The sequence below is a fragment of the Acanthochromis polyacanthus genome, chromosome 17 (genome assembly GCF_021347895.1).
Source record: "Acanthochromis polyacanthus isolate Apoly-LR-REF ecotype Palm Island chromosome 17, KAUST_Apoly_ChrSc, whole genome shotgun sequence".
In the NCBI taxonomy this organism is placed as follows: Eukaryota; Metazoa; Chordata; class Actinopteri; family Pomacentridae; genus Acanthochromis; species Acanthochromis polyacanthus.
Genome location: NC_067129.1, coordinates 36,631,597 through 36,643,828, shown reverse-complemented (window position 1 = coordinate 36,643,828; position 12,232 = coordinate 36,631,597). Strand labels below are relative to the sequence as shown.

Sequence of the window (12,232 nt, the reverse complement as noted above, 5' to 3'; positions counted from 1 at the left end):
CACTTTAGAATAGTCCAACGCTTTTCTCTCAGCCATTCTTGGGTGTTTTTGGCTGTGTGTTTTGGATCGTTGTCCTGTTGGAAGACCCATGACCTGCGACTGAGACCAAGCTTTCTGACACTAGGCAGCACATTTCTCTCCAGAATGCCTTGATAGTCTTCAGATTTCATCGTACCTTGCACACTTTCAAGACACCCTGTGCCAGATGCAGCAAAGCAGCCCCAAAACATTACTGAGCCTCCTCCATGTTTCACCGTAGGGACAGTGTTCTTTTCTTCGTATGCTTGGTTTTTGAGTCTATGAACATAGAGTTGATGTGCCTTACCAAAAAGCTCCAGTTTGGTCTCATCTGTCCAAAGGACATTCTCCCAGAAGCTTTGTGGCTTGTCAACATGCATTTTTGCAAATTCCAGTCTGGCTTTTTTATGAGTTTTTTTCAGCAGTGGTGTCCTCCTTGGTCGTCTCCCATGAAGTCCACTTTGGCTCAAACAACGACGAATGGTGCGATCTGACACTGATGTACCTTGGCCTTGGAGTTCACCTTTAATTTCTTTGGAGGTTGCTCTGGGCTCTTTGGATACAATTCCAACGATCCGTCTCTAGTAAGCCTTTTAACTTGGACATTCTCACAGTCAGTTGGAGGTTAAACTGCTCATATTTGTTGAGGACAGTTTTTTGTCCTTGTGAGGAATGCAGCTCTAAACATGTCCATATTTGCATTTTGTCATCTGGCGCCAACACCAACATAGCCGCAAGGGGACACAAGCCAGTGTCTTATTGTGCCGGTCCCAAGCCCAGATAAATACAGAGGGTTGTGGCAGGAAGGGCATCCCACATAAAACTTCGGCCAAAACAAACATGCGAATCAAATGTATGACTTCCATACCGGATCGGTCGAGGTCCGGGTTAACAACGACCATCGGTACTGTCGACCTACAGGGTGCCGGTGGAAAATCAACTACTGTTGGTCGAAGAAGGAGGGGAGGAAGGTGTGTCCGTAGGAAGAGAGAGAAGAGGAACACCAAGAGTCTAGGACTGAGAGTAGGGATTTTGAATCTTGGAACCATGACAAGAAAAAGTAGAGAGCTGGTTGACAAGATGCAGAGGAGGAAGGTGGACATACTGTGTCCAGGAGACCAGGTGGAAAGGTAGTAAAGCTAGAAGTTTAGGAGCAGGGTTCAAGTTGTTCTACCATGGTGTAGATAGGATGTTCCAACGATCCGTCTCTTCAATTTGTCATCAATTTTCCTCTTGCGGCCACGTCCAGGGAGGTTGGCTACTGTCCCGTGGGTCTTGAACTTCTGAATAATATGAGCCACTGTTGTCACAGGAACTTCAAGCTGTTTAGAGATGGTCTTATAGCCTTTACCTTTAAGATGTTTGTCTATCATTTTTTTTCGGATGTCCTGGGACAATTCTCTCCTTCGCTTTCTGTTGTCCATGTTCAGTGTGGTACACACCTTTTCACCAAACAGCAGGGTGACTACTTGTCTCCCTTTAAATAGGCAGACTGACTGATTATGAGTTTGGAAACACCTGTGATGTCAATTAAATGACACACCTGAGTTAATCATGTCACTCTGGTCAAATAGTTTTCAATCTTTTATAGAGGTACCATCATTTTTGTCCAGGCCTGTTTCATTAGTTTGTTTTTTAAAATAATTATGTTAATCAACAATTCAAAAGTAATGGCTGTTTTTGATTATTTAATTTTCAATAAATTTTTATTTATTGTTACTTTTGTGAGTTTCAAGTGATTTCAGTGAGAATTGTGGGTTTTTCCTTCTTTAACTGAGGGGTACCAACAATTTTGTCCACGTGTGTAGATAGTGAGAAGATGCCCGAGGAATGGAGGAGAAGTGTGCTGGTGCCCATCTTTAAGAACAAGGGAGATGTGCAGAGTTGTGGCAACTACAGAGGAATAAAGCTGATGAGCCACACGATGAAGCTATGGGAAAGAGTAGTTGAAGCTTGACTAAGGGCAGAGGTGAACATCTGTGAGCAGCAGTATGGTTTCATGCCAAGAAAGAGTATAACAGATGCAATATTTGCTTTGAGGATGTTGATAGAGAAGTACAGAGAAGGTCAGAAGGAGCTGCATTGTGTCTTTGTAGATCTGGAGAAAGCTTATGACAGGGTGCCCAGAGAGGAACTGTGGTTTTGTATGAAGGAGTCTGGAGTGGCAGAGAAGTATGTTAGAGTGGTGCAGGACATGTATGAGGACTGTAAGACAGTGGTGAGGTGTGCTGTAGGTGTGACAGAAGAGTTCAAGCTAGAGGTGGAACTACATCAGGGATCAGCTCTGAGCCCCTTCTTGTTTGCTATGGTGATGGACAGGATGAAAGACGAGGTTAGACAGGAGTCTCCATGGACTATGATGTTTGCAGATGACATTGTGATCTGTAGTGAGAGCAGGGAACAGGTGGAGGAAAAACTCGAGGCATGGAGGTTTGCCCTAGAAAGAAGAGGAATGAAGGTTAGCCGCAGCAAGACGGAGTATCTGTGTGTGAATGAGAGGGACCCAAGTGGAAGAGTGAGGTTACAGGGAGAAGAGATCAAGAAGGTGGAGGATTTTAAGTACTTAGGGTCAACAGTCCAGAGCAATGGAGAGTGTGGAAAAGAGGTGAAGAAGCGTGTACAGGCAGGCTGGAACGGCTGGAGAAAAGTGTCAGGTGTGATGTGTGATAGAAGAGTTTCAGCTAAAATGAAAGGAAAGGTTTACAAAACTGTGGTGAGACCAGCCATGTTGTTTGGTCTGGAGACAGTGTCACTGAGGAAAAGACAGGAGGCAGAGCTGGAGGTAGCAGAACTGAAGATGCTGAGGTTCTCTTTGGGAGTGACCAGAATGGATAGGATCAGGAGTGAGTACATCAGAGGGACAGCACATGTTAGAGGCTTTGGAGATAAAGTCAGAGAGCCCAGACTGAGATGGTTCGGACATGTCCAGAGGAGAGAGAGTTAATATATTGGTAGAAGGATGCTGAGTTTCCCACTGCCAGGCAGGAGGCCTAGAGGAAGACCAAAGAGGAGGTTTATGGATGTGGTTAAAGAGGACATGAAGGTAGTTGGTGTGAGAGAAGAGGATGCAGAAGACAGGGTTAGATGGAGGCAATTGATTCGCTGTGGCGACCCCTGAAGGGAAAAGCCGAAAGGAAAAGAAGAAGAAGAAGCATCTGGCGCCAACACCACCTCTTTTAATCTTTCTTAGCGAGGTTCAAAAAATCTTGTTTGACTTTGTATGACTGCTTAGCCTGACTGAAGTTGTTAGGTTTAGTGAAGCCAGATACCATGTATGCTTAATTTCAACTGGCCCTACGGTGGCTTGAGGTACACATTAGATGAACTGACAAAAGGAAGGACTGGACTATAAACACACAGAGAGGCGAGTGTAATGAGACAGGTGAATCTAATGAGCAGGCATGTCATTGGGAAATTACCAAATAAGTGAATCCTTGGAAGCGAGGGAGCGGAGCGACCGAGCCGGGGGGAGGGTTTGGGAGGAGGCGGGGCCCCCCTCCCATGCAAGAAACCTTTGAAATTTAAAGGCTGAAATGGTGCATTCTGGTGAACTCTGACACCTAGAATTCTTTAAACATGAAGGCTTAAAAAAATGTCTGTATGGGACCTTCTAGGCACTCCCGAAAAACAGCACAAAGTCATGCTAACGTGATGAAACCAAATATTTATACTGGATTCAAATTTGAATGAGCCACATGAAGTCATCACTATGTGTGCTTTCCGATCGACCATGGGAGTGAGCCTCTTCTGTTGAGGAACTTGTGGAGCAATGCCACTGGGTTGTTGCAAGCATAGACATAATAAAGGGTAGACACCGCATCAACCGCTACTGTCCATTGGGGCTGACAAGCGGTGGGGTCGCCATCTTGGTCCGGTCAGCCACTCCACTCAGCGCTGTTTGACAGCGCATTTAATCCATCTTAACTCTGAATATTAAACTGATTTTCACGCGTTTTGATTTTGATTTTTTTGATGCAAACATCATACGTGTAGCTATGATACAGGACAAATGGCTCGGCGTATTTTAATATTCATAGCAGGAATAATAGATAATAATAATAATAGGTAATAGAATATTCTGATATTAAGCTTGACTGTAGACAGGTATTTTGCAAACACTGTAAACACACACACACTAATATATGTTAGAGAAGCAGATAATGGCAGTAAAGTCAATTATTTTAATAATTTGAAGAGACAATATATGATTACGCCATATATACATGTATAAACAAAATACTGACTAATGAACACATTTCTACATAAAACTATATATATATATATATATATATTATCATTTTCTGATATATCTTTTTTAATATATATGTATGAATTATATTGATAGTCTATATATGATTTATATAATAATTTTCTCCGATATATTGATTATATTAATACTCCATCTATGATTTATATATATATTCATTTTCTCTGATATATAACTTCTATCTATTGTTTTATATAGAAATATGTGTTCATTAGTCAGTATTTTGTTTATATATGTATATATAGCGTAATCATATATTGTCTCTTCAAATTATTAAAATAATTGACTTTACTGCCATTATCTGCTTCTCTAACATATATTAGTGTGTGTGTGTTTACAGTGTTTGCAAAATACCTGTCTACAGTCGAGCTTAATATGAGAATATTCTATTACTGTTAATCCCGCTATGAATATTAAAATACGCCGAACCATTTGTCCTGTATCATAGCTACATGTATGACATTTGCAGCAAAAAATAAAAATAAAAACGCATGAAAATCAGTTTAATATTCAGAGTTAAGATGGATTAAATGCGCTGTCAAACAGCGCTGAGTGGAGCGGCTGACCGAACCAAGAGGGCGGCCGTATTTCTCGCTGTGCAGCAGCCCGAGCGGCGTCTACTCTTTATGTCTATGGTTGCAGGTACACACTACTGATCCCGTATGTTTGGTCCTGTTGTCGCGTCTCTTCCCTCTGCCGGGTGAAAAAATTGCTGGGCATTTGGTGGTTAGAGCGCTTTTCGTACAATTTCCTGGCGTGATTTTTCGTTTTCATGTGGTCTATCAGCGCTTGGCATCCTCTGTCGCTGTATTTTGTCTCATCGTCGCACACCATGCACCTCGCTTTCCCAGCTACATCTAACTTTCGATAATGCTCTCCAATCGTTGTTTCCAACTCGTGCTTTTGCCAGCGCACTGTTGACAACTACGTGCGATCCAACCCTATACCCCTTACACCCCTTTTTTTTCTCATCGAATTTGGGCGATTCACGTTGGGTCTCAAAATTGATACCTCGATACGCGAATTTTCGCGGATCCGCAACCAAATAACATGCCTGAATGAGGCAGAAATAGGAAAACACAGGAAGCAAAACAACCAAAGTCATACAAGGAAAGTGATTACCAAGGTAAAACCGAAAGTAGCTTTAAAAAAAGAGCACAAACCCCCCGTTTGGATGAACACATCTGTGATTGGTCAGATGCTGATTTGAATTTGCCTGCAGAACTTTCTGTATGAAAACCAGTCACTGGAATAAAATGCAGGCTTTTCATATTTTATTTTTTATTATTTATTATATTTATATTTGTATATGCAGCTTTAATAGACTTTGCTTTCCTACTTTGAAAAGTTCTGCTTTGAGAAGGACTTTTTTCTGTGCTTAACCATCAAGTATTGTTTTCCTAAATATGGGCTTTTCTAGTATTGGGCTTCTGATGTCACCATTTTCAATGCAACAGTGCAAACCTTTTCTTTGTAACACTGAACTCTGATTCTAATTTTCTTTCTGTATGAAAACCAGTCACTGGAATAAAAAGCAGGCTTTTCATATTTTATTTTTTATTATTTATTATATTTATATTTGTATATGCAGCTTTAATAGACTTTGCTTTCCTACTTTGAAAAGTTCTGCTTTGAGAAGGACTTTTTTCTGTGCTTAACCATCAAGTATTGTTTTCCTAAATATGGGCTTTTCTAGTATTGGGCTTCTGATGTCACCATTTTCAATGCAACAGTGCAACCTTTTCTTTGTAACACTGAACTCTGATTCTAACTTTGGTACACTTTTTCAATGCAACACAACCTGTCTCTGCACTCCACACCAGCAGACCCTGCTGCCCCTCTCCCTCTGCCTTTAAGTGACGTAGCTCACTGATCCTGCTGCTACATCAACGGCTGTGGAGGTATCATTTTCCCTCTGCTAAATGGGTGAATTTAGAAATCATAGTGCTTCTCAGTTCTAAAGTGCTTCTAAATCAATCATTGCTCTGCATCACCAACCTGCATCTGACCAACTACAGTTATTGTTGTTTCCATATGATCCCCTTATTTGTAGTTGCATATCTATGAGCATATGATCTGGTAATCCTTCTGGTTGGAAACTGTTAAAATTCTAGCCCCCACTGGGTGAGGTGCCTTGTTAAATTAGTCCTTTGCTTATTTGACAAAACACTATGTCAGGAATTGTTTTGGAAGTGTCTTTCTTGATTCAGTGTGATCACTCAGGGAATATGGTTGCTGCTGGGATGTCCCAATTCAACTCCACCCTGACTTCCTTATGTTTTCATCAAAATCAAAACTTTCTGATCAAGACATGACACGCAGTACAAGCTATTCCAAATATCAGGAGTACAGCAGTACCAGGAGTACAGTAGTCTTACCTCTTCCTCCAACTTGACCACTTTAGCCTGGGCGTTGTTCAATGCCTGATCTCTGATCTCGATGTGTCTCCTCTGGTCCTCTGTGGTAGAGCGCAGTGCATTCAGTTCCATCTCCAGCTTCTCCTTTTCGCGCAGTGTTTCTTTGTCTGATGACACAAGAATATAACCTTATCTACAAAACAATGCAGGCAGGGTACGACTTAGACAGGTCAGTCTGTCAGCAGGCCAACACAGAGAGACAAACGACCAAACACACTGCCATTCACATCTACAGCTGTTGTTGCATACGAATGAAATCTGAATGGCATGAGAAATCTATGCGGCTGCTGTTGTAGTTTTCTGAGCATCTCAGAGCTTCTACAGCTTATTGTGCTTCTTCTAATGTGCCTCTTGAGAAGATTTAATATTTTCTATAAAAATATATAATGAAGTTGTTTTGCTTGTGGTTCTATGTAGTGACACAGCTTTGTCACAGAAATGGATTTGAGAATCTCACCATATACAACCAGCTTTGTTTGTTTTGAGGCACATCCTATCAGTTAGACCATAAATAATTCAGACATCGACATAATTCAGTGGCAGCCTGAAAGCCCCAAGGTGTTTGTGTTGTACTTACTCTGCGTGAGCAGCTGCGAAATGGTTTTGCGGTTGTCCTCTGAGCCATCACACTCTTTAGCAGCAAGCTGTTTATTTGCTGTCTCCATGCGCTCTTTAAAACAACAACAAATAACACAAATGCTCAGTGTATGGACAAATATATATTACATACTGTAGTACTTTACATAGTTTGCTCCAGGAAATGCTTTAAGGCTTTGGCAACATATTTTATCACCTTTTACAGACTACAAAAACACATTCGCATTTTATGTTCTGTAATGCATGCATACAGATAACAATATCCTGCTTGGAAAAGTGTGCCTAATAGAAAAAAATAATGTAGCAGAAAATACTTAGATTTTTTTTTTTACATGAGTCATACTTTTACAGTAAAATAAGACTCAGCTGTGTACAAAATTATTCAACTGCAGCAAATAAACTGTGACTGTGTGTGACAGCTCACCTATTTGAGGTGTAGTGAAGTACACAATTTACAATTAAAAGTGATTAATGAAGTTACCACTACATTGTGTTGTTTTGAGTTGTAAGCGTAAAAGCATAAACCTCTCTCTCTTGGGAGACGTTTTTGGTCATCCTGCCATCTGATGCTGCAGGTATTTAATAAACCTGGAGGAAATATTCCTACAAACAAAGTTTCAGCTCCTATTAACACTTTGAGGTCTGTATGCATGCCTACATCAATTAAAGGCTGGCAAACAGGTTTATTTGCACTCTCTGTGATGCTCATGAGCTGCACAGCTTAGTAGCTACACTACACACAGCTGTTCGAGCCAATTTTGCTTTTATGCTCGCTGAGTACCATAGTTGCATTCACTGAAACTTGGATATCAGAGTTTCAGAGAATGAACTTAACCTTTCAGATCTTAGCCACAACGACTTTTAATTAAAGAATTAGGGTTAGGATGGTATTGAATTGTAGATTTTCAGTTTTATTTCAAGGGGTTTAATAAGAAATTGTGATGTATATTTACATATACACTGGTGATCAAAGTTAGAGAACAACCTACAATTTCCTAAATGCTAAGGTCACCGTGCTTCATCCAAACAGAAATAAAAGAGCAAAATTTTAAGCATATTTCATGAGTTACAAATATTCTGAAGCACAATATTAAAAACTTAAATGAGATATTAGAAAAAGAATACTGATCAAAATTAGAGAACATTTTGAGATACCTCCCTGTTATTTGTGTTAATCTGGCACCTGGTGCTAATTTCCTTAATTATCTGACAAGCCCTTTTTAAGTATCAGCCCAACTTTCCAGTTTTCACTGACTCTGCAAGATGGTAAACTGTTCTAAAGTGATTAAAGCCCGATGGCAGCAGATTGTCCAAATGAGGGTCAAAGGGATGATCCTATAAGAGAAGCTGATCATTCCAAATCTGTGATTTCTAGAATATTGCATCTATACAATGTCACAAACTCATTCAAGTCCCAAAGGAAGGGTGGTCGTCCATGAAAGACAAATGCAAGAGAAGACAGGATAATACAGAGGATCTCAGTGGGCAATCGGTTCAACATTAGACTAACATTTGCTGAGGAGCACATTGTGTGGACTGAGAAGAACTGGCCCAAAGTTCACTTTAGTGATGAAAGACAGTTTAATTTAATTTGGTCCAACTGGGAAACATGTTTGTAGTCAGATTGGATAAAGACTGAACCCAATGTAAAGAAGTCAGTGAAAGGTGGAGGAGGAAGTGTCATGGTTCGGGGAGTGTTTTCTGCAGCAGGAGTTGGTCCTGTTATATAGCTACATGGCAGAACGAATGCTAATACTTATCAGAACCTTCTTCAACAACATGTGGTTCTTTCCCTGTGTTCATCACCCAATCAGTCACCAATTTTCATGCAGGACAATGCCCCCTGTCACACAATAAAATGGGTAAAACACTTCTTTGAAACGGAATTCATTGAAATAATGAAATGGCAGCCCAGACTTCTATACCCAATAGAAAGAGACTCTGGAAAATCCTTGGCGACAAAGTTATGGCCAAGAAACCCACTAAAGTCACCAAACTATGGAAGAGACTGGAAGAAGGGTGGACCAAAATCACACCAGAGCTGTGTGCGAGACTGGTGATGTCCTGTGGTCACCGATATGCTGAAGTCACTAAAACAACGGCCTGTTCAACTTCCTACTAATTTTTGACTGCTGTAACCTTCAGAAAATTTTGCTGTAATTTTTGTCCTCCAGTCATTGTTGTTCTCTAATTTTGATCATTATGTTTTCCACAAAATAAAGTTTATTTGTTTAAGTGCTTTGGCTATTTTGTAAAACACTGCTCTAGTAGCATGGTATATCCACAATTAAAAATCATTCAGCTGTTGAGCAATGAAGATTACATTATTTCTGCAAAAATCAAGTGTTTGTAAATTGTTCTCTAATTTTGATCTCCAATGTATACTCTATACCAGTTCAATCAATTGTGTATGTGTGTGATGAAGGTCAGTACATACCAACTAAAAACATTGTGACAACACACGAGAACAGAAAGAGGAGAATGCATTTAAGTTTTAAAAAAAAAAACTCAAGAAAATCATTGCTTATGTACACACCCTGCAAGCCTATTAATGTGAATAAAAGTTCCTTACACATTCAGTGGCGGCACTGTGTTATAGACACAGAGGTGTCTCTTTACTTAATGTGCTCTTATTTCTGACCTAGCTCGCACAGACATTTTTTCTAACAAATTTTCATTCTCAAGTTCTCACTCTCTTTCTGTCAAGTTTGAATCACGGTAGCCTGTGATGGACATTTGCACTTTATTGACACACCCCTTCAAAACAACAGCTATAGTGTGCATATGTTGACCATAAACATCAAAAAAGTGGAGTAAAGTATTAATTACACATGCACACATCTACGAAAGATATGAAGATATAAATGTTGTGGGGACAAATTTGTTTAAACAGCCACATTGTGGGGACTTACACAAGTATGAATTAAGGAAAATCATTATATTTTAGAATAATGACTTGATTTAAAGACCTCTCCAGTGAAAATCCTTTTTTTCTTTTATCATGCTACCACATATGCAAAATGTGGTAAATGTGTGCAATTACTTTTACTTGAGCACTGTCCCTGCAAAAATAAAGGCTAAAATAAATAAATATAGTGTTTTTTAAATGCTGAAGTACACATGATGAGAGAAATACGCAGTTGAGACCGCAGTTGAGCATTTCCATCTTGAAGATGCAGCAAAATGATGCTAGTCTCAGAAATAAAGATTTAGAGTTCCAGGGTATCAAATGTCACAAATCTAAGGAGCCAATCCTGTCAACTTGACAAGTGAGACTTTCCATATGATTATTCTTCTTCAAAATCAGTTTCCAGATTGAATATACATATGGATGAATTATTACTCGAATGACATGTGCCCTTGTGCAGCGTAGTTGTACAGTGTTTGATGGGAATCTTAGATGAGCAGATGTACTTAAGCTAAAGCAAAAAAGCTAGGAATGGATGGAGAGAGACTTCAGGATTTCATTGTTCGGCACATTGTAGAGGAAGCAATGGTGTAGAGTTACACATAAATAATTTTAAGGCATAGAGTATATCAGTGAACTTCTAAATATGTAACTTTGACACAGAGATGAGTTTTTAGATGCTTAATCACGGATCTGAGAAGAACTTTGAAGTTAGATTAAGGTTAGGTTAGGTTTAGATAAAGATCATGATTATGGTTAGGCAAGTAGTGGTATATATGCACATTTAAGCTATACAAACAGTAGCATTAAAAATAACACTTTACCTTTAGCAATACTATTTGCACTATTATGGCATGGTGATTTCAGTTCTGTGCTCACTGACCTCGAAGGTCTCTGTTGAAGTCGTGCAGTCGACGCACCTCCAGCTCCAGCTTGTTCCTCATGGTTTTCTCCAGGGCCTCCCTCTTGGAGGAGGACTTAGCAAGGTTTTCATAGGCTTCTGATACCAACTGTATCTCTGTTTCCAACTACCCAGAGACACAGAATGAGTACACTGCATTAACATGTGTGTGACTAACACCTGCACGCTACCCACTGTAACATTAACAAACTGTACATGAAAATGTGGAATGTGAGTTTGCATAATTTGCTGTGATGTAATATTTGATGAAATATTTTATCTTTGTAGGACACCACTTCCATAGCTCCTTTTAAGCATTTAAATCTGTTTTACTTAATAAAATCTGAAACTTTAAAAACATGAAATGAGTGAGAATTTGTACTTGTTAGTTTCACATTACATTAATCTAACAGACATTTTTGGTCAAAGGAACTTAACATATTTGAGTTTTTTTTTTTTTAAATTTTAGCTAAATTATCTGTTCTTTATGCTACAAAATTGTTCTATCTGTGCAAGTACAATGTCAAAATTTTGCAGATGCCCAGTTCCTTTGCAAATATTGAAATCTCATGTCGCTCCTGGTTTACTGGCGTATACCGATTCTTCAGTGGTTGGTTATTGCTTTAAAATGGCATGCTGCCTGTGTTCCATCAACACAGCTACTTTCCACAGGCAAGTGCAACTTGATAGTCTTGACAATTGTCAAAACAGTGTGCAAATTTAATGCCACAAGTACTACTGTAAATGTCTATATTTTAGTTTATATTAACATGGCTATGGTTAGAGGTAAAATAACAGAAATCCTATGAATTGGCAAAATGTAGCATAAGCACCTTCCCCAGAAGAGGGAGACCGATGCCCCCTCTAGGACCAAGGCCTGAAATATGTAGGCCTGGCAGCGAGCTTCGGAGGGCCCCTGGACATGCTGACCCAGGGCACTTTAGACTGGTTGCCAGGACGTGGAATGCCTTCCCATTGACAGATAAGAGTGCGGCCACTACCACCCAAGGAGTGGTATGTTTAATTTTGAAAAAAGCATTTAGCCATACTTAAAGCTTTAAGTGCTTTATTAACACAGAACTAAGTATTTGGTATTGTTTTATGGTCACAAATTCTGTCTGAAA

The 12,232-nt window shown here is 39.7% G+C and overlaps 1 protein-coding gene across 5 annotated transcripts in view; it reads right to left on the bottom strand.

The window, feature by feature from the left end:
* Positions 1–12,232, bottom strand: part of amot (angiomotin) — a 101,441-nt gene that overhangs the window by 29,840 nt on the left and 59,369 nt on the right. For all 5 annotated transcript variants that reach the window (XM_051937661.1, XM_051937663.1, XM_051937665.1 and 2 more), the window contains 3 exons: positions 11,091–11,235; positions 7,280–7,372; positions 6,664–6,809 (listed from right to left, as the gene is read on the bottom strand). In XM_051937661.1, the coding sequence (XP_051793621.1) occupies positions 6,664–6,809; positions 7,280–7,372; positions 11,091–11,235 (384 nt within the window). The remainder of the gene's footprint in view (positions 1–6,663; positions 6,810–7,279; positions 7,373–11,090; positions 11,236–12,232) is intronic.